At 44.6% G+C, this 23432-nt stretch overlaps 1 protein-coding gene across 4 annotated transcripts in view; it reads right to left on the bottom strand.

Annotated features, from left to right (window-relative positions):
* Window positions 1-23432, bottom strand: part of PLAT (plasminogen activator, tissue type) — a 135915-nt gene that overhangs the window by 30899 nt on the left and 81584 nt on the right. For all 4 annotated transcript variants that reach the window (XM_078666228.1, XM_078666229.1, XM_078666230.1 and 1 more), the window contains 6 exons: window positions 19609-19692; window positions 17411-17453; window positions 10401-10529; window positions 6510-6620; window positions 6016-6190; window positions 540-631 (listed from right to left, as the gene is read on the bottom strand). In XM_078666228.1, the coding sequence (XP_078522354.1) occupies window positions 540-631; window positions 6016-6190; window positions 6510-6620; window positions 10401-10529; window positions 17411-17453; window positions 19609-19665 (607 nt within the window). In that variant the 5' untranslated portion in view covers window positions 19666-19692. The remainder of the gene's footprint in view (window positions 1-539; window positions 632-6015; window positions 6191-6509; window positions 6621-10400; window positions 10530-17410; window positions 17454-19608; window positions 19693-23432) is intronic.

The raw sequence follows: 23432 nt of genomic DNA, 5'->3' as shown, positions 1-23432 counted from the left end.
TGCCATTTAACTCTCGGTTGTGAATTCTGGATGCTCTCTAATGAGGGACAAACTACCTTCTGAAAACACTGACCACAAGCAACAAGAGGGGCCCAGACCCAGAGGTCTGGGAGGATGGGAGTCCAGTATGACCAGACAGTGGGCTCTCCTGTCTTCAGAGAGTGTCACAGGCTTTATTTTGGCCAATCCCTTTCAGGGTCTGTGATATTGCCTCGTTTGGTCAGGTTAGGACCGCGTCTGATGTCTTCCATCTGCTGCGCAGTCAGAAGGCCAGCGACACCCAGATTAATGCCTCGTTCTGAGCTAGTCTTCAAGGCTAGTTTCATGTATGGTCTGAGTGATGCAGTATAACCTGTACTGGCCTGTATGTATTCCCGTTGCACGCTGGAGTGCAGTGAGGATCAGTACATACACTTGGATCATGTTGGGAGCTGCACGTGTCGGTTGTTTTACCTGCTACATGCTGGTGTCCTGATGCATAATCAGAGGCTATTAGGACTTTTCACCCTGTAGGTTTTGGGTACTGCTCTGATACCTACCCTTGGTGCAAGATGGGGTGCTGCAGTACTCCCAGCTGTACGTTCCCATTTTGAAAATGTGACACCAGGGCTTTGAATCCTTATCAGGGTTCCTGAAATATACAAAATAAATATTTTCAATTACAACAGACAGGCCCTACTATTTCTATATGAGGACAGACACACATACATATGGATTCCAGTATTGCAGCACTCTTGCCAGGGAGTTCTCAACACAGACTGTTAGACAGGCTGCATCAAGTAAAAAAACACAAACTCCAACATCAAACCTTAGCAGAAAGCTAGACAATAAGCTACACATTGTCTGCTAGACTGAAATCTGCTATTGTGAACTCTTTGTTTGTTGACGAGTATGTTGGTCTCTTTTTAGGTAGGTTTGAGTGTGAGTTGCTCTCATAGTAGGTAGACCCAGTGTAGATGGGGCCCTGTGGGAATGACAGCACTCCTGTGAAACTCTCTGAAGACAGAAGAGCCTTGTTTTAGCATTGTATCAGTTTATGGTGGATGATACCCATCATTTTATTCTTTCCTTCTACCACATTTCTCTCACGTTTTAGTGGATGGAAGTTAGGTTTTGCCTGCTCTTTTTTAGTGTAATTTCCATCTTAAAAACGATTTGGCAAAGTCTATGTTACTTGTGTGTAAGGGTGTATGTACATATGAAGACTACAAGTGGAACATGGTATTTGGGGTGGCCCCCAAGCGGGTGGAAGGCTCTGAAAAACAACCCCCTATCTGAAAGGTAAACTTCCCCTCCATGGCTCATATAAGCTGTGTATGTGGTCTTGTTTTCTAGGAATTAAGAGATGTATTTTCTTTTATTATAAATGCATTGTATGGTGCATTTGTATGTCTTTTAAAAAAGATAAACGAGGCAGAAAAACCTGCTAAGTAACATTTAACCGTGGCATTCATCAAACCCTGCTTAGCTGGAGACAGATCAAAATGTAGAACATCTGTAAGACAAGTTGGGTTCAAGCCTTCTGATTCGCATCAGGAGGAAAGCGTAGACCAGTAGTCTGCATAAACAGGTTTAAGCAGGTTTGCTGGTTGCCAAACTAACTTAAGGCACTTATGTTAGTAAGTAGAAGTCTCCCGCTTGCTCTGCTCAATCTTCACATGTGCAGCTTCAGAGGAGTGTGGTGAAGGACACAATCTTGCTGCTGTAAGCGCAGATCCGCTCTGTGCTGAAGAAGGAGAGGCGAGTGAACACTCAGTCCCAAAAGATCATTAACACCAAACCTCCTGACCCAGTCTAGGGCAATCGAGATCAGTTGACCTTGGTCCTCAACGGATCCCAGTTGAATCTGAAGGCATCCCCGAGGGAACTATTAGGATGACAGTGTGTGCACAAAAGGTGGGACAGCTCTTGCTCTTAGCCATGCCAAACACATTTAAAGATGGACATCCCATTTGGAGAAGACCAACAATGTCACCTCAGGATGAAGTTCCCACTCATAGGCCTCAAGTGAGAGACAGCTCAGCGTATCCAACCTCACATTCACAGACCCCACAATACGGGCTGCCACTGGAAAGATGTCCTTCGGTAGAGTCTATCTCCACAGATGTAGGGCCTCCTGATACAGGGTCCACACCTCACACCAGTCAAACTCTTCATATAGTGGATCGTGACTGTGTTGCCCGGGAGGATCGGGATGATACTCCCTAAAATAGAAGGGAAGAAGCTCTTCCGGGCCAGGTGAACTGCCTACAGTTCTAACATATTTATGTGTAGCTGCTGCACCGATATGGACAAAGGCCCCATGCTGTCATGTCACCTCCATGGGAGCCCCGATCTAAAGAGGAGGCATCCATGACCAGGGTTCCTGGTGACTGACGGGGGGCTAATGGACAGATTCGAAAGAACAGCCAAAAGGCTCCCCTGGTGTTCCAGCCACAGCCGATTTAGGCGCTGCTGGAGGCCCCTCATAAACCATCTCCCTTGTAGGAAAAACAGGATCCTAGCAGGTATAAAACTTGCAAAACTTGGATCAGAACCCAATTAAGAAACATCAGAATCTCATCCTGATTGTCTGCAATCCTCTGAGGAGGATGAAAGGCCTATCTGCAGGTCATGCTCCATACTGCACCTGTGAAGGCCAGCCTCTCCTTTCAGGTAAGATGGGGCTTCAGGACATTTATGGTAAAGCTCAAGCCATAAAAGAGGATCCTGGTGCACTGAAGATGTCCTGACACACAAGCCTTCACCTGCCATTAATCCAAATATGGAAATCCATGAACTTCTGACCCCATGAGTGGACCAGAGCCAACACTTTGGTGAACACTTGCGGAACGACCATCAGACCAAATGTTAGACCCTCAAACGGAAAGTGATTTGCCACCATAGTGAATCAGCAATGACTTCTGTGGGTGGAAAGAACTGTATCCTGGAGAGCCACGTACACTAACCAAATGCATTGAGGGCCAGTTGATCTTGGCTCAGGGACAGCATTTGAACTTGCATTTTGAAACGAAGAAGTTTAAGACATGAAGATCCATGAAGGATCTGAGGCCCAGCCCTTTTGGGGGCCAAGAAGTAAGGAAGCAAAATACTGTCCCCCTCTCTTCTATGGGCACCACTTATATGGCTGCTTTGGCCAACATGGCCAAAACGTAGACCTCTAAAATCAAGGTGTCTGCCAAGAGCATATCCTTGCAGAAAAAAGGCATTCTGGGGGGTGGCAGAAAAGGAAGGTAGGAGCATATCCCTTTTACGTAAGCTGGAGCACCTAGTGACCCATTGTTATCATCTACTAATTAGAGAAAATGTGGGAGACCAAACCCCCTACCTGAAGCTGGCGGTAGAAGTGGCAGAAGGCAGTGATGTTTGGAAGTAGTAGACCCAGTAGAATGTGGGGAAAACTGGAGCTACCAGTGTTGATAGGGGCATTTCAGAAGACAACCTCTGCCCCACAAGGAGCGATATAGCTGATGGGAGTCAACCATCTTCTGAAGAGGAGCTCACCGGTAATAATAATAATAATTCACATTTGTAAAGCGCGAACCATCCCCCGTTAGGGTCTCTAGGCGCTGGGGGCCGTCGGGAAGATTAAGCAAGCTATTGCCAAGAGTCACATGGTGCTGGGCTAATCTGCCGCCGGCCCCGGGGATCGAACCATGATCCCCAGATTCCAGAGTCAGTCACCCTGGCCGCGGCGCCACACCTCTCCACCAGTGAACATATGCCAGTGAGGGTTGCATAAACATTTCCCCAAAAGTCTGTGGAGCCAACCTAGACTTGTCTGCACTGAGTACCTGCTGTGGCCATAGATCAAGCTACTCTCTTCCGAATATTTATTGGAGCATCTGAGCTATCACTAACTAGATATGAAAATGGATTTCACATATATTCTGGGAGGGTGACAACCATTTTGCCAACTTCAGCAAAATGTGGACATGTCGGCTAAGAAGTCATGTTGAGTCTGCAGTGCGATGGGTAGACTGCCAGAAGAAACATCTTTTCTGCCTACAGAACCAAGCTTTTTGACACCCAGTCTGAAGGAACATCTCAAAATAAAATGGATGGAGTGTTGAAACTTTTCAAACACTCACCCCCAGTCACAGATCTAGGTGTAATCCATCGTTATTTTACTCGCCATGTCACCCCAATTTTGACTCAGCCATATGCAAATTAGTCTTGACCCTGCTCCCCTTGGAAACAGTCCAGCCCGAACTGCCAAGCCAGGTCCTCCCTGGACCAGAAACAAGCATCCTGGGACCGGTGTCGTGGTATCGCCCCTCATCTGCCAGCCTTCGCTTTAATCCAGTGATGCAGCAAGAAAGGGACCCACATATAGGCATACCCTTAGCCACCATCACAAAAAAATATGATGGACAGAGTGTTGAAACTTTTCAAACACTCCCCCCAGTCACAGATCTGGGTTTAATACATTGTTATTTTGCTCGCCACATCACCCCAGTTTGGACTCAGCCACATGTGAATCAGTCCAGACCCTGGTGGAGGAGCCTTAGGAAAGTTGTTTGATTATAATTTTAGTTTTGCAGAAGACTTCACCTCTACACCATCTGGTGAAGGGTATGAGGACAAGAATTTCATATCAGAGGGCACTTGTGTGTGCCACTTTCTGATCTATCTGTGGACTGCTGGGCCCAAAAACATCTTCTCCCAGGTAACCAAAACTAGGTACAAACATTCCTCACTGAAAGTAAGCAAGAGTTCTGAAACTGATGGCTTTGGATTTCCGTATGTTGAATTTCGGTTCTGTATTTGATCTTATTAATTCCAGTGCTTCCACTGCTTTTCATACCACAGAGGTAAAAGATCAGGCTTTCGCTGAAGGCAGTCCAGAAGGATTAAAAATATCACCTTCTGGAGATGTGTCATGGCTACTAGTGTTTTGTAAGTCTATACAGAGGCCAGCATCTGTATCGGAAGGAGTTTGTCAGCCTATGAATTGTCTTCTGCTGTGTACCAATAATCCTTTTTGGAAGTCTCCAAACAATCTGAATCTGATCTAAAAGTTCCTTTGTAACTCCTGGATCTAGAAAGGTATTTAGCCTGGGACTCATCCTGATAACAGACCCAAATATACTGCTTCTCCCATTAGATATCACCCAAATTTGAAAGTTTTGTAAGCTGTGCCAAATCAGCTCAGAAGACAGCATCAGTGTTGTACGTCATGTCGCGGTCACATGGGCTAGCGCCTTAAGAGTCCTAAGCTTCTTTGGAACATGTGCCAAACCCATAGCCTTACGCACTGCAGAGATGTATCGTGATGGGACCAGAGCCGCTGGAATTGTCTAACCAGAAGAATCAGACCCCCATTGGGGAGTTACGAATAGGGTTGAGGGGCCAACTTGAGGATTACCAGGATGGCCAATTGGAAAGCTTCAATCTTTGCCAAGTCAACAGAGTGAGACGGAAACTCCAGTTTCACCTTTTTGAGAATCGGGTTTAGGCTCCGTTGCCAAAGAAGAGGTCAGCATCAGAGAGTAGTGCTGTGAGGTTCTCAATGATCAAGAGACTAGGCCCATTTCCTTGAGGAAGAAGACAACTTCTTCCTCGTATGATATATTTTGCATGTCTTCATGTGATACCCTCCAGAAAGCTGTGAAGATCTCTAAGACAACAGCGTCTGAGACCTCCAAGGGCAAACTCCATCACAACTGCACCACAGAGGCAGACAAGACACCATCACTGCAGCACAGCAGTAAATAGTTCCCCAGCCCTGACGCGTGTGTGCAGAAAGGTAGAACAGCATCCACCATACAGGCAACTTTGTAAAGGACTGTATATTGTATGTATGAATGTATGTATTGTGGTTGAAATATCCACCTCCGAAATATGGGATCCACTGTATTAACTACCTCTACACTCCACATCTATGAACCTTGGTGATATAGTGGTATAATACCCTGCAACGTTATGACTGAGCATATCTGTGAAGTAGTTTGCTGGTAGTCGGTAGGGGTGAACCTCTCTGCGGAATACGACTGACGGCTGTCTTTGACTCACCTGCAGTAGTTGTGGTTTCCAAGTCCCAGAAGAATAGCATCAGCCCTCTGGGCATTGTATCGTTTCTGTACCGCCGCAGTTGAATTCCAGTTCAGGCAATCAGCCCCTGTTTCTGTCTGGCTCCAGGTGCCCCGGTATGTTTCACCTGAGTCCTGGTAACAGGTGGTCTGTGTATCTGTAGGTGAGGAGAAGGTCAATGGTTAGCCTTGCCTTGTGCCCAATTTCCCAGGCAACCATCTCCTCTCCCCATAGGAGCCTTGGTGGGGTGACTCATGATAAGTGCTTCCCCTAGACCAGAGAGCCACCCAAAATCTTCCTGCAGCAGTCATGGCAGGTGCCTACCCCACAGCATACAGCAACGTCATTTCCACATATGGTAATGACACACGTACCACGTGCCACCTCCAGGTGTTCACATACCTCCTCGGGCCAGACAACCTCTCTCATTCACTTACTTCTCACACTGACAAGTCAAACATTGGTATCAGACTCACCTATCTCACACAGCTTCCCGGTAAAACCTCTGGGACAGCGACAAAGGAATTCGGGAGAGTAAAGTGCTTTGCGACACTGCCCTCCATTGTAGCATTTCTGCTCAAAGCAGTCTGGAAAACAAAGAAACACTGGGATTAAAAGCAGAATAGTGAGAGCTTGAGGTCATTATAATGTGGAACAGTGGATTTGGAAGCATGGAGGTGGGTGGGTGGTCAGCAGTATCAGCCAGGCAAATGGTAGAGTACGAAGGGGGATTGTGTCTCACATGATCGGTCGGGCCGTAAGGTCTGCCAGGTCCAGTATGTATAAATGATGCCTGGCAGTGTCAATATGGGATGGTGTCTCATACGAACAGTACAGAGGAATAATGTCCAATAGGTGCAGCATGGAGGATGATGTCTCGCAGCGTCAGTATGGGAGTGGTAACATCAGTATGAGGCTGCCAGCCTAAATTATGGCGACTATAAATGCCTCATCCATATCTGCTCTCATTCTAGTCTACGAGCTTGATGCTATCACCATCAATGAAACCTGGTTCAACCCATCCTTCTGCCTGATATTTGATACCAACTTAACAGCAGATTAAAACATTCTACATCTCAAAAGGGATTATCAATCAGACTACCCTTATACAATGAGATTAAGCATTTTAACTTCTCCATCTCCAGATGCTCCACTGTTAAGACTGTCAACACAACACTTACATCTCTGAGGCTAAACAATATCTAATGCCTGCCTAGCAGCAAAGGGGATTCCACTGAAGACATTCTTGACTACACCACAGATCAATCCTTCTCTTCTGATCAGATGTTCCTGGGGGATTTCAGCCTACATACTTTGAAAAGGAAGAAGATACTCATGCATTACAGCTCTGCAGCTCAAATCCGCCTTATATAGCAATAATATATCACACACGTGTATCCTTCCTCCTCATAATAAGGCTCCACCTTGGCCCTGAAGTTTGCAAAACATACCACCCAGAAATCTCCAACATACCACCCAGAAATGTCGGAACATCTCCAACTGGGCTGATCAAAGACCTACCTAATTTCCTTCAAAATAATTCTCTCACCATTCCCTCGATATACTAAACAAGAGAATGCAATGATACGTTCAAGTGACATTAAACATATTGACGAGAAGAACCTAGATACTTTGATCTACACAATACAACTACCCGGAGATCACAGTGCGGACCAGTCCATGCTTCTCCAGCATCATGAACAAAATAGCTTCCACCAGCTCTAAATTAAGATCGATGGAAATGTGTACCTGATGCAACGAAGATATTAAGAAGATGTGGAAAACCTAATGAGTAACTGAAAGAAGATGCACAAAAATTCCCCACACCTCCTCAATCTGAAAACTACCAGGAAATCTTACAAACTAATTACTATGCAAAATCCTCCTTCCGGAAATTAAAAGTTCTAATCACTCTTAATCATTCCAGAGAACTTTTCAAGATCATACAATATCAATCTACATAACCCACCCCCATTATACCCCAAGAAACCTGAATGCAAAACCCTAGCCTCCTACTTCTCTAACAGAATGCTGGAAATCACAGAGGACACAGCCAAACGTACACTGCAACCCTCCCCAGTACCACTGAAATGCTGGAGGTAGCCATCACACACACCAAGCTGTCTAATGACTCTTCAGACCTCATCCCACTGTCTCTAGGTAAGAAACACTCAAATGCCCTCTCCCCTCTGTGAATACAGATCAACTTCTCCTTAAACCATTGCTCTAACCTGTACTCCCTTAGGATGGGCCACCTTTGGCTTCTTTTTCATGAACCTAATGCTGATCTGGAATTGCTTGACAACTACAGGCCCATCTTGTACCCCTATTTGCACTCCACGATCACAGAATGATGTGTGCCAATCAACAAGAGGACTACACCAATAACTATTATATCTTAGGAAATGTCCAATCTGGTTTCCGTTCTGGTCACAGCACTGAACCCTGTCTTCGAAATTATAGATGGTGTCCTCCATCTCTCTAATAAAAGAAGCTCCTGCCTCCTGGTCCTTCTCAGTCTACCAGCAGCTTTTGGTACCATTGACCACAAAAACCTCCTACAAATCCTTAGCGATAAAATGAGGTACAGCGCTTAACTGGTTCAGGTCGTATTTCTCACACAGAACACAATGCATCAAAATGGGGAACTCTTTCTCATTCCCAGTTCAAATCCTATAAAAGGTCCCTGACAGCTCCACCCTCACCGCATTTACAATCTTCATGTAGATCAACTGAGCAAATCCTTAAAAAACTGTGTCTTTTTGCTACAATATGTAGATGGCACCCACCTATAAATTAAGATTGAATGCTCAAAGAGCCTCAAGGTTTTATCATCTCCTCGTAAGGCAAATGAGAAGTGGATTATTATTTTAAAACTAAGGTTTCACCCCCAGGAGACAGACTTTTTCTTGCTCCCACCCAATAAAGGCCAGGACCTTCCCTCTGTCTCAACAAACAACTTTAGGAGGGTGACCTTAAACCTAAATTGGTCACCTAAGCAAAATCTGTGGGCTTCAAACCTGCCAAACTACTCCTGAAAGCCACATTCCAATTAGAACATCCCTATAATCTCTGCCTCCCTTACCTTCTAAATAAAGATTTGAAAATGACTGCCCTTGCCTCAGTCCTTTTACATATGATTTATGGCAATAGCCTCCTATCTGGGGTGCCCAAATATTGCCTTTCCTCCCTCAAAGCAGTCCTTCATGTGGCAGCTTCAGGGGTCTCTAATACGGAACGATATTGGCTCACCATGCCTGTCCTTGTGTTCCTAGGTTGGCCTCCCCTGGAATGTCTCTCAGCATATAAGATGTCATGCTTCACCCATAAGGCGGTCCATCTGCATACACCCACAAAACTCCAGCTCCACAGCAGAAAGAACATCCTAAGAAGCCACATTCTGCTAAACTGAACTCCCTAAAATTTGGAAAGGCCTCCACACTCATACAGTCTCTCAAATGAAATGCACCAAGCTTGTAGTCTTTATTAAGATAACATAGTGTAGTGTGTACCACTCAGTTGTACCTAGGGCCTTGATGTGCTATGCTAACATAAATAAACTGCTTAGAAGATCCTTATCCAGAGGGCGCCTACATTGTCATTATGGGGGAATGATGTCTGAAAGTGTTGTTATGGGGATGCAACTGGTAGGATCAGAATGGGGAGATTGTCTGGCTTGGTCAGTACAGGGAATTTGCCCAGCAGCATCAGTGAGTGTGAATGATATTTGGTAGGGTCAGAAGGGGAGAGGTACCTGCCACTGCCAATATGATGGTGATGAATTCTGGTAGGCTTTGCATAGGCAACAGCAGGATCAGCATTAGTGTAGTTGTGGTATGGATTCTATCTGGAGGGGTCAGTATGGGGGACTATGCCTGGTCAAATGTGAGTACAGCAGCAGTATCTGGCAGGACCAATATTGAGTAATTATGGAAGACGCTGTCAGCATAGGGTGGTCGGGGCTCTAGTGGGATACCATGTTCACCAGGATCAGAGGGGGTACTCAATTCCTGGCAGTAAAAGGTTAGAGGAACAGTAGGGATTTTAAGAAAGTCAATGCCCGCAATGCTTAGTGCTGAGGAACACAGGGGGGCTGAAGCATTCACTGTTTATAGTTAAATCTATCAGTTTAGCATTCAAATATCTGATCATAGAGATCGAATTAGAGTTTTTAGGGATTAGGTCACAGTTTCTGTTCTATGCATGCATGCCCTTTAAAGATTTGACCTTCCCCGCTTAAGGAGCTCCTCAGGTCAGGTGGATGAAGTGATGGACCCAGAGCTTTCGCGGGGGAACGGGGCAGGCAGGGAACCTTGTGATTTCAACTCACCAGAAACAAGCTAATCATCAAACCTTTAGGCACCCACCTATCACTGGGACTGTATGACAACGAATCTGCCCATCACACCGGCAAAACTCCACCCGCCGGCCTGCAGGGCGCAGCCAGGACTCCCCTCGATGGTAAATCTGATTGGAAGAATGTTCAGTGCAGGTGTCTGGGGAAATCAATATGGTAAATCTTTAGAAAGAAAATCTCCGGAAAAAAACCCACACCATCCCTTGAAACCAACTCTATAGCTACTTCCAAAGGTGTACAACCAGTGTCCCATCTTTCATGCAATTCAACCACACACATCCCATGATAGCAGTAGTAGCAGCAATTAACCTAGGCAATGCATCCTAACATGGCACCCCAAATTGTGTTACTTCTGCATTGCTAGAGAAACCTGATTACCTAGAGTTTTGGGCTAACAATCAACTCTAACACCAGAACCTGACAAAGAGCCCCCAAAATCTTATTACTACTGTAAACCCATCTAACACCAGAAATCAACACCAATCTCCACAAAACCCAAAGCTAACTGTTGGGAGCATAACTTTCCAAACTCCATGTGTTTTGTTTTCATTATCCTGGCCCTACATTTTGACCTGTAAACCTGCAGCCAAAACATTTTTGTTGTGGTACCACTGTAATCAATAATGAAGATTGGAGAGCACTATGCAGACAGGCCTTTCACATAGTAACAAGAAGCATCACAAAAACTGTATTTGGGTACAGTTTGGCCGCATTTTATAAATGCTGTTAGTTATGCAAAGACTTTATCTGCAATAGGACTTTTTATGATATAAATTAATAAACGAATACCTAAAGCACCCAGTGCGTTTTGTTTGGTCCCATCTCTGGGCTGCATTAATTGAAGACAGGAACCTCCCTGGTCCCCTTTTTTTAAAATTATGTTTTATTAAACTGTTGCTCAGTAAACAAGAGGCATGAATACATATTACATCCTTCGAAGTGTCTACATTGTTAAACAAAACATCATGGGCATGACTTTGTCACCGTGGAACATGAAGAAACAATGTGCAAATAGGATCATATCTGCACATAGAAAGGGAATTCTTGAGTCTCAAAATCCATAGGAATGAAATCCTGCATCCCCCTCACCATATCCCTCAAACGCCTCTCTACATATGTGCCAATTTTTTATTTTTTTTATTTTTCAGAGTTTTATATAGCGCAAACTTGACCAGAATCATGTATCAGAGCACTTTACATAGCACCAGTTGCATTACATGAGGACACATTCATTTTGTTAGGCACGGGGAGATTAAGTGATTTGCCCAGAATCACAGGATGTTCAGCGTCATTGCCGAGACTCTAACCCAGTTCCCCAGATTCGAAGTCGACCGCTCTAGCCGTTAGGTCAACTCCTCTCCCCAATTGTCCCCTATTTTCTCCCATTTCCCTCCCTGGTACACTTAATCAGAAAGGGAATGGTATTTATTTTGCCATGGGGAGAACTAGAAGAGCCCTGTAGAGGGCCCAGGTAGGCATTCTACTGATATATTTGCCACCTGAAACGCAGAACTGAGTCCTGAAGCCCAGGCCTATTTATGTGAAGAGAGAAGAATGATCTCACCACACGGTGAGACCTGCTTTGTCTTCCATGGAGAAGGAAGGACAGCAGAAACACTACAAGTCATGTCGTCGTCTACAGGAGAGCTACTTCTCCCACAAGGAAATAAGAATAATTAATGTGTACGTTTAAAGACATTTCAGATAAGGTTGGAGTTGGCTGCTTAACCAGCTTGAGGTCCACACCAATAACACCGTCAAATTTGGCTACAAACATTATATGTGGGGCTCCCTGTCTTATGGTATTTATTTTTAACACTTCCGGCTGTATTTATCAGTATTTATTTTTTACATATTTTATCTGTCTTTATCCATATTTATTTTGTGTTTTGTGAAATAAATAAGCTGTTACCAATAATTGTATACTCATAGTTGAATTCTTGACAACGCTCTTTGTTATGAACACCCAAAGATGATAAATTAATAGACATATGACAATAAGCCCATTTTAGTGTGAACGTTGTGCGCATCGGCATCTGATTTTGCTAATTAGGAAACGTTCACTTTTTTTTATTTACTCCTTTATCTGTCAATCCGCACAGCTATAGGCTTGTCAGTCATGACTGAAAGCACATAGAATGACTCAAACGACAACCTAACATACATTTATCCATATTTTAAAATAAATACAAACGTGAAAATAAATGGCTTCACTCTGTATCTGTAAAAATGGAAAACTGGGAGCCTTAGTTATGTGACAGCAATGGGCTGCAATTAAAATCCTCTTTCGTGTACTTTGTCTAAATGGTAAGAAAAACTTTCAAGAGTCCATGTAAGTCCTGAAAAAAAAAAACTGCTTGGACTCCTGACCTGTTCCATAGGAACATTTCAAGCAGCCTGGCAGCATCACTGGGAGTCCCTTGTCAAATCATTCCATTTAGAGACCTGGTGCATGTGTAAGGTGGGGGTGCTTGGCACCTGGGTGGAGCCAAAGCTTCTATAATTGACAGGGTGTGGGAACTTTGCCAGTCAAGGGAGGACGTGTGACCAGCACCCCTCCTGTATGCCCGGATTTAAAAGTTCAACAAGCATTGAAAATGCAATAGGTATCGCAATAGAAGAGTTTAACATTTTTCGTTTTGCAAATGGATGAGTGGCGTTGCGTGGATGAGTGGCGTTGCGTGGATGAGTGGCGTTGCGTGGATGAGTGGCGTTGCGTGGATGAGTGGCGTTGTTTGTGTGAGTGGCGTTGTTTGTGTGAGTGGCGTTGCGTGTGTGAATGGCGTTGCGTGTGTGAGTGGCGTTGCGTGTGTGAGTGGCGTTGCGTGTGTGAGTGGCGCTGTTGTTTGAGTGGCGCTGTTGTTTCAGTGGCGTTGCGTGTGTGAGTGGCGTTGCATGTGTGAGTGGCGTTGCGTGGTTGAGTGGCGTTGCGTTGTTGAGTGGCGTTGCATGTGTGAGTGGTGTTGCGTGGATGAGTGGCGTTGCCTGTGTGAGTGGTGTTGCATGTGTGAGTGGCGTTGCGTGTGTGAGTGGCGTTGCGTGTGTGAGTGGCGTTGCGTGGCTGAGTGGCGTTGCGTGGGTGAGTGGCATTGCGTGGGTGAGTGGCGTTGCGTGGTTGAGTGGCGTTGCGTGTGTGAGTGGCGTTGTGTGTGTGAGTGGCGTTGCGTGTGTGAGTGGTGTTGCGTGGTTGAGTGGCGTTGCGTGGTTGAGTGGCGTTGCGTGGTTGAGTGGCGTTGCGTGTGTGTGGCGTTGCGTGTGTGAGTGGCGTTGCGTGTGTGAGTGGCGTTGCGTGGCTGAGTGGCGTTGCGTGGCTGAGTGGCATTGCGTGGGTGAGTGGCGTTGCGTGGGTGAGTGGCGTTGCGTGGGTGAGTGGCGTTGCATGGGTGAGTGGCGTTGCGTGTGTGAGTGGCGTTGTGTGTGTGAGCGACCGGAGCAGGAGGCATGACGGGGCAAGGGGAAGTTAAGGCTCACCTGGTCGTTCTAAGTCGGGGGGGAGAAAGGAAAGAATCTAGTGGACAGAGTGGTCCGATCCAGGGGAGATCCATTGGATGTGAGTCTGCGCAGTTATCCAGCGTGGATCGGCAGGCTAGAAATGAATCTGGGAGGGAGGAAAACGGCACGGGTTACAGATATGCTCTGCGACCGGAGCAGGAGGCATGACGGGGCAAGGGGAAGGAAAGGCTCACCTGGGAGGAGGCAAGGGAAAACCAGTATTGGCGGAGGCTGAGGCTCCGGTTCCGTTGGACAGGTTCGTAATTGCAAGGGAATCCTGTCTGGTGTGGTAAAGGCGTCGATCTGTGAGTGATCGGCCGGGGATCGAGAGTAATTCAGGAGGCGGAAAGGGGGCTAGTTAGCGAACACATAATCGTGTCATGGAGCGATCTCGTGATCGGGAGCAGAGACGGAACACGTACCTTAAGCGGGGTCTGTCGTGGAGTGAATCCAAGTTGCCATGGAAACGCCGGCAACAGTGGGAGGTTAAAAGTACTTGGAGGGGAGTGGCTGGGACTGGGGTGGGCGGGAAAAGGCCGTGACGTGTGGGGGGGCGGGAACAGGGTAACATGAGCTAGCTGTGTGTGCTGGGCGTGTACCAGGAGAGGAGGCAGCAATCCAAGTGCATATAGAAACATTAGGCACAAGAACAGGCTAAAAAGAGTGCAGATGTGCAGGTTAGCCCGTGGCTCCTGCATAAAGTATTGACATGTAGCTAAACCATACAAATAAAAACCGGCATGATTATACAACAATTACATACAGTTACAGCAATATTCTTGTATTTAGCAGGGAATTGCATAACAATTACATATAATTACAGCAATAATCGTGTGTATAATTTGTGTATATGTGGGAGCACATGGGAAGGGGAGGGGGGAGGAGAAATGCGACACGGCGGGCAGGGGAGGGGGCGGAGCGGGGAGAGGGTGTTAAAGCAGCGGCTGAGGGAACTGATGTGCACAAGCTTTTAAGCTCAATGCGCATGCGCATTGAGCTTGAATTTCACGGGCACTGCAAGGAATCGCCACGATTCCTTGCAAGTTGGTTAAAGACTGTTTAAGCCCCAATAGTCTCGCAAGCTCGATGCGCATGCGCATCGACAGGCGATACCTAATAAACTGGCGAAGAACCAGCGAGGAGCAGCCAGATGGCTCTTTGGTTGAAATACTTTCAATATGCGGCAACTCAGTTTTTGGACATTTTAAAGGATGGGCGCACAGGTACTTACTGATCTTGAATTCTCAAAGACACTGCTGTGCAATGCAGGTGTTTTTGTGAATGCAAGTTACAATTCAGAAGACCTTATGAGCATTGCGATTTACAGTTGCCATTTTGGACCACAGTGCGCACATTGCAAGCCGTTGAGAGTTACAAGGAACTAGGTCAGTACAGGAACATCATCCACTTCTTCTAGGTTCCTAAGGAACACAGATGCTTTCTGTCTCCATCTGTTACCATTTGCAAAGTTGAAGATGTCTATTTTGTAGTATAACCACTAACAAAGCTGCTCCCCTAATGTCTCATTCCCAATTTGTCTATTTGGGGGCCTGATGATCCCTCTCCCTTTTAGAAACTGGAATTGCAACGCCTGCACACTCCAAAATTGAATGTTGAAATGAAACATAGATCTGCTATCCTTTGCAAGCACTTTCACTTCATTTACTGCTGTGCACAATGAAGCACACAGGCTAAATCTTCTCAGATCAATATTAATGTGTTAGCCATATGCAAAGTTAGGCAAACAATTGGAATATTAGAATAACTGGTTTCCATACTTTATTTCCTATGACCGATAAAGTATGAATCTTGAACCCCAGCAAATGGACAAGTGAATGCAATATTCCGATCCTGTGTCTTGGAAAAGCTAAACAAGGAGAAATCACGGTAAGTCCAATTGTTGCTTGCATCGTAAGACCTACAGACGCTTTCAAAAATCTATTTGGAATTGAAATTGGCATAGAACAGAGAGTAAGAAAACCATAAGTGTTGATCAAAAGCATCTCATGGAGCACCTCAAAGTTCCATGCAAGGCGAATCAAAAATTTTTCAGTGACCCCCTGAACTTAAAAACACAAAAGAATTGACTGGGAACCACTGCTGCATCAAACAGAAGACCTTGAGTCGTGATTCGCCTCTGCCAGCACCAGCTCCCATCCATATTTGTAATTTCACTCAGGTCACGGATGTTGAGTTCAGTGGCTGCCATCAGTGCTTCTTGTCTGCTAGAAAGATCTTGTATCTGCAGTGGTAACTTTTTCAGTTGGCTGAACCCTAATCGCAGGCTTGCTGGGTCCCCTCCAGGCCTTGTTCAGCTTTGAGCATTGTTCTGCTGAAAATCTCCATACTTCTATTTAATGTTGTTGAACATTTTTGTACCCCACCAACTTTATTGGGACTCTAAATGTAGCCATTGTCCTTGGGCCAGATCTTTAAACTTCCATTGAAGAGTTAGCTCTATTTAAACTCCACTGCAGTATTATTCTGTTTTTATGATGATTATTGATATTGTTGTAATATTATTTGGAGTACTAGGTGTAGTAGTGGTAGTTCTAGTACTGATTTGATGTTATAGAATTTGCTTTACCTAAAAATGTAATTATTTATCCCTTCAAAATGCTGCAAATTGTGTTCTGTGTTTACTCCTTCAGTTCTTGCCTTGAACACGGCTGGCTTATAAAAAGGTGAGCTAAGAATTCTGATCCTGTACTACTGAGCGAGTGGTAAACCGCTGGTCAACAGTACGTACGTTTAAGTTTTATGGAAGTGGGAGCATAGGGCTTTCCTCAACTTCCACTGGGCCAGTGTCCAAACCTTAAACCACCTGAACACCAGAAGCGAACAGACGTACAAAAAAGGCCTTTCACCCTAACACCGCCACCAGGCTCAAAAAGGCCCACTACTAACCCTCAACCCGAACACAAAGCCAAATACTAACCTCCAACCTTAACATAACAAACAAACAGAGTCCCAAAAATCCTACTCCTACACTAAATAAATAAGAAAGCCCAAACCCTCTGTGCCAATCAAAGCAACGCAGCCTAATTAAAGACCCTACTATCTGATTTCAAATATATCCCGTTCTCTTAGGTAACATGTTACAAAGAGACTCCAAACATCAACACCATTTTAACCCTAACACAGCTAAAGACAAGGGCGACAAAACCTGTCCGCAAAACCTGATGTCAACCTTTGTTCTACAAATCAAGCCCTTCTAAACTATTTATCAAGGCCACACTCTAAGAAGAAAATGTAGTTGCAACCCTTGACAATAACACCACAAACCTAACACTGATTTATTTAGATTTTGATATAGAATGGGCTACATATTCCAAATTTTGATACAGGATACTAAGCCTTATGCATTCTTGCTAACTCTTTATCTGCCAGATCCCCCAGTGTCTGAAGCGCCAGACAAAAGGCTAATTCTGTAATCAGTCCACTGCTTACTGTATCCTTGATCTTGGCAAAACCCAACACAACATGCTAGTATGCTTTGCATAATTCCTGTGTGACAGACTCACTCACCTCTATACGTCCTTGTTCCACGTTTCAGTCGAAGATGAAGATCCTACAACCAAGAAAGTTAACATTTATAAGCTTACGGCTATACTAATACTTTTTACAAGATGGCTCATTTCCCTGTGACGACAACCCAATCTTTAAAACAATATTATACATGTTATTAAAGCATCTTTATGTTCTAGTCATTAATAACGCGGATGATAAGGGGGCTACCCCTCACACTCACGCACTTCTTAGGTGTGCATATAGGTAATTACAATTGCACATATCGCGGAGCTTGGGTCCCAGACTGCAGAGCTATGCCTTCAGTTACAGAGATCTCAGAGTTTCAGCACAATGGTGTTTCCAGTTAGTTATCTCGATTAGGACTTCAGCGGGCCCGTTAGGAGAGTATTAGTCTGTTACCTTCATGGGCGGGTTCTAGACAAACTTGATGTCATAGTATTCTAGGTGCTACTAAGCACCAGAGAGAAAGACGCCATGTTGTCCAAACTAACATAAGGCGTTATGCTTACAACAAAGTTCAGTTTGTTGAGGAAGAATAAAAGGTCCAGAAAGGTGCAGAAACATAAAGAGGGATGTATCCTATCAAAATACAGACCATGTTGTCCTACAGCAAATTAGAATAATCACAATTCGATGCAGTATGTGGGATACTGGGATGTTAGTATACAAAAAGAGACAGAATAATTTCCTTTCAAATACTGGATTTTTCAGACTTAATGGTAGTACCATATTCCCTGATATGTTGGGAGAGGAAATGGCTGGTTCAGTGCTTTGTTCTAAAAGCCCTCTTCTGAGGAGGATTCCCAGATCTGATTGCAAGAGCAGTGGCCAGGGATGAGGTCCTAGAGAGACACCCCATGAGGTTTGTTATGGTACAGTGCCCAATGAAATCTTCATGGAATCTGAGTCTTACCCGTACCACGGTATTGTTGCCTAGTGCCAGTGTTTTTTTGGGACCCCTTTCACCCGCTTTGGACTGGGCCAGATGTTACCTGGAGGTCGCTTTCTTGGGGGTCTCAACGCCCTAGGTCATGGGTAGCTTTAGAACTTGTTTTCATGAGTTTCTGGGTTCTGGCCCATTGGTACACGGAAGGGGGCTCTCCACAGGGCTGTAAGGCCAGGTGTTTCTTGAGTACCTTTTTATTTGGGGTCTCAGGGGCATTGGTCATGTGTGCAGTGAAGGTCCCTCTCTGCAAGATACTGGTCACTTGTGCCAGAGGTGTCTTCTGAGTGCCCTATTCTTTCTGGTGTTTCAGCTCCAGGGCATGGATGTATTGAGTCCCTTTCTACACAGCCTTGGCCAAGGTCAGGGGTGTCAAGAGCACAACTTTCTCTGGGGTCTCACAGCGACGGGCCAGGTTGGTCTGATGATCCAACTCTTCCGGGTCTTAACCTACAGAGTCTGGGTGTCATGAGCGCGCTTTTCTTTGTGGTCTTAAACCTGGGGACTGGGATGTACTGAAGGTCCCACTCTCTTCATGTATATTTTAGTGTACTTGTGTGGCTCCTGAAGAAGGCGTTTTGTTGGAACGCCGAAACGCGCGTCGAGAGACTATATGATGTCATGCCACGTAGATTGAGATGTTTTAGTAACATTTAATTGTTAAGTTTTTAACATAACATGATTTAGGAAACAGAATAATTAATTTTTTCCTTAGCTGTGTGTCTATATATATATTAAGTTTTTTGTATGAATGTTATTCCTCTTTTTTTAGTATTGTATATGAATTGTGTTTTAGTTAATTGTCCTTGTGTACAGGTTATTATGATTTTTAAATGGTTGTAATTTTTAATCAATAAATGTTGAATTGTTGACAAAAACCAAAAAAAAAAAAAAAAAAAAAAACGTTTTCTTTAAAAATTCCTTTTTAACTAATGCCTATCTTGAAAACTATTATTTGCTTTGTATAAATTTCCTCTGTAACCATCACATATTCACCTAAGAATTACAATATATTGAGTCCCTTTCTACACAGCCTTGGCCAAGGTCAGGGGTGTCAAGAGCACAACTTTCTCTGGGGTCTCACAGCGACGGGCCAGGTTGGTCTGATGATCCAACTCTTCCGGGTCTTAACCTACAGAGTCTGGGTGTCATGAGCGCGCTTTTCTTTGTGGTCTTAAACCTGGGGACTGGGATGTACTGAAGGTCCCACTCTCCAAGGTTTTGAGGCAAGAGGATCTTGAGAAAGTCTTACCGTATGAGCTGAAGAGGAGACATCATTAAGCAGAAGGAGGAAGCAGAAAAGAATCATCTTGAGTCCGGGGTTTCCTTCAGATGTCTAGAGAAAGAAAAGGCAAAATTAAATATGCTGTAATAAATATTATGTCCCCATCCCATGATCTGTTTTAAACATTTTTCTTTTGATTATTACATTTTAATTTGTTTTTTTCTGAATTGGTTTGAGAATATTATTATGTAGTGTCCTTAACTTTGCTTGACTGCTTGAACCTACCACAGATTTCTTTAGGGAAACGTTTGCTGCTTGTGTCATACCTATCAAGGGTTGCAGAGAGTTTGTCAGAAAACTATGTTACACATCCGAGAAGTTTTTAAATAAACTTGGTGGCCCTTCAAATAAGAACCCACTTTCGGCACTGTGGTTTGTCAGATTATGCATTGAAACTTTAACCTCTGTTCGCCTAAAGTAAAAAAGAAATAGACTAATTGAAGGCGGATGGCAGTTTTAGACTGCCACATATTTTCGTTTGCCAGCTTCCAGAATGACTGGAGTGCCTTTTATGCCCTGGCAGGAATCAAACAACAGAAGATGGTATTTTGGTAGCCAAGTATCAATCTTGAAAGGGAGCACGTTTTAAGAAAACCACTTTTTACAAGTTGTGGACGTGTCAGAACTATATATGTACTGTCATCCTTTCTCTGATACCTCCATTCCTACCTCCTTTTTCCTTGTATCACTTGCTTTTTATATTTTCTGCTTTGTTTTCTGACTTCCAGCCCCCTGCCATCCTATCCTTCTAGCCGTTCCCTTCTTTCCTTCTTACCTTTTGTCTTCCTCGCTACACCTTCCTGCATCCTTCCTCTGCTCCCTCTTAACGCCCTTCCCTCTGCTTCGTGCTTCACCTCTTTTCCTCTTCTAATCTTCACCTTCCACTCCCTCCATTACATCTTTAATGGTTTTCCCTCTTCTAACGTCCTTGAATCCTACCTGCCTGGATCTTTCCTCTTTCCTGTCTTACTCTCCCTTTCCCGTCCTCATTGTGTCACGCTTAGACTATTGTAATAGTCTCTACTTGAACATCCAAAAAAACACATAAATATACTCCAGATTGTGCAAAATGCGGCAGCCAGACTATTGACGGGGACACCTAGGTTTGTCTCAGTTAAGAAAAAATTAAAGCATCTGCAGTGGCTTCCAGTCAAACGGCGGGCACAATTTAAGGCCCTTTGTACAGTCTATAAGTCCCTAAATGGAGGGGGCTCTGATTACTTAAAACAAAAGCTACAATGGTACGTTCCCAGAAGGACCTTTCGCTCTATAGGAGCCAAACAAGTGAGAGTTCCCCCAGTTAAATAAAACAACGGCTACAATGGTACGTTCCCAGAAGGACCTTTCGCTCTATAGGAGCCAAACAAGTGAGAGTTCCCCCAGTTAAATAAAACAACGGCTACAATGGTACGTTCCCAGAAGGACCTTTCGCTCTATAGGAGCCAAACAAGTGAGAGTTCCCCCAGTTAAATAAAACAACGGCTACAATGGTACGTTCCCAGAAGGACCTAAGGAGCCAAACAAGTGAGAGTTCCCCCAGTTAAATAAAACAACGGCTACAATGATACGTTCCCAGAAGGACCTTTCGCTCTATAGGAGCCAAACAAGTGAGAGTTCCCCCAGTTAAATAAAACAACGGCTACAATGGTACGTTCCCAGAAGGACCTTTCGCTCTATAGGAGCCAAACAAGTGAGAGTTCCCCCAGTTAAATAAAACAATGGCTACAATGGTACGTTCCCAGAAGGACCTTTCGCTCTATAGGAGCCAAACAAGTGAGAGTTCCCCCAGTTAAATAAAACAACGGCTACAATGGTACGTTCCCAGAAGGACCCTTCGCTCTATGGGAGCCAAACAAGGGAGAGTTCCCCCAGTTAAAAAAGCTAGCTGGGGCAGTGGGAGCTTTATCACATGTGCCGCAAAGGCCTGGAACGATTTACCAATCCACCTCAGAGACGCAACTGAGCTTCTTGCTTTTAGGAAAGGGCTAAAAACGTGGTTGTCCACTGTGTAGTCACTCACGCCATTGTAACCAATTAGGCAGTGCTCAGGGCCAGGACGACCCAGGGTAAACGTTGCGCTTTAGAATTAAAAAAAACTGTCGGCATTGGCCCTTCTCAACCCTATTTTTCCTTTGCCACACTGCCTCCTCTTCCTTGTCCCTTATTACCTCTCATCTTTCCTTCTCACCCCCTCACAACCATCTCTTTTACTTTCTCTCTCCATCCTACCTCCCATCGTACCTTCTTTCCTTTCCTCACTTTCTTTCCTCCTCTTCTCCCTTCTTGCCCTCCTTCCCTCTGCTCTTTTACCGACCACTGTCATACATATGTTGCTTAAAGGGAGCTCATAAGGTGAAGTAAAGACATCAGCTTTAACATCATAAGTTATTCAAAAAGTAGGCTATAAACACAGCTTAAGTTGAAAGACGTCAACGATAATGCACCTCCTTTTTTGTAGGCAGGTGTAAATTGTCAAATAGTATACAATTGCGCAGATGGAAGTATTTGTTCACACTTTAAAAGCACAACTACCCAGGCACTAAATGGACAGGTGCTGTCAGATAATGAGTAACTGCACTTCTTACATACATTTGTACGGGGGTGTAGCCGCACTTCTCAGCAGGGTTGCAATACTTTTAATGGGAGAGCACCAGCACTTCTTAGCAGCAAACTTACTCTAGGTTGGAAGTATCTGTACTTCTATGTTTCCATTTCAAGCACTGACACTATCTATTGTAAATGTTCATGCCCGGGAAGGTAAAAGTATTCCATATTTACTATTGCATGGCGCTCACAAATTATATGATACGTCATCTAAAATACACATTAAATTTGTTGGGAAATGGCCTCAGGTGATGTTTGATACCTTCAGCCAGTCAAGACCGGTGAGCCACCTGCACTCTGCAGACTGAGACTTGTAGCTCTGGGGGAAAATCCTTTACAACGCAACTTTTACAACGCACTACCATTACGTCGCAACTTCTACAATGCATGTCATTACAACGCATTGCGCTGGGGGGCGCTCTAGGATAGGGAATAGATTTAATTTACTATCCAACACCTTCCCTACTATCCACGGGGACTGGAGTTGGAATAGTAAATTAAACTATTCACTATCCAGTACCCCTTAGCGCTATGCGTTGTAACAGCATGCGTTGTAAAAACTGCGATGTAAAGGTAGGCGTTGTAAAAGTATGCGTTGTAACGTCATACATCCGTAGCTCTGAGTTTAACATTACAAACAAGGGCTTAAAAATCCCAGGGTGCAGCCTGCCGTTGGCTCAAAAACCCAGACTGGATCAAAGTGTCACACATGACAGTGTGACGGTTGCCAGCTGTGTATTAACCTACTTTAAATTATCTAAATTTTGGAGGGTATGGGTCTCTTGTGTCAAGGTTCAGCCAAGTCGCAAAATGTACTAAAAGGGTCTAAAGATGACAACTGGCTTCAAAGTTAGAATCAACAGGTAAACCTACCACTTTTTGGCAACAGGAGCTGAGGCACACAACATTCTCTTTTTTTTAAATGGAGTTTTACATAGCGCGAACTTGACCCGAAGGTATTGGGTATCAGAGCTCTTTACACGAGCACCAGTTGCGTTACATGAGGACACATTCATTTTTTTGTTAGGCACGGGGAGATTAAGTGATTTGCCCAGAATCATTGGATGTTGCGCGTCCTTGCCAAGACTCGAACCCGGTTTTCCAGATTTGAGGTTGACCGCCCTAGCCGTTAGGGCGTGATATGGGTCCCGTGCTGACACCTGGGACTCAAGCAGTGCCCTACTGAA

The sequence above is a fragment of the Lissotriton helveticus genome, chromosome 11 (assembly GCF_964261635.1).
Source record: "Lissotriton helveticus chromosome 11, aLisHel1.1, whole genome shotgun sequence".
Taxonomy (NCBI): domain Eukaryota; kingdom Metazoa; phylum Chordata; class Amphibia; order Caudata; family Salamandridae; genus Lissotriton; species Lissotriton helveticus.
This window is presented reverse-complemented; position numbering and strand designations above follow the sequence as displayed.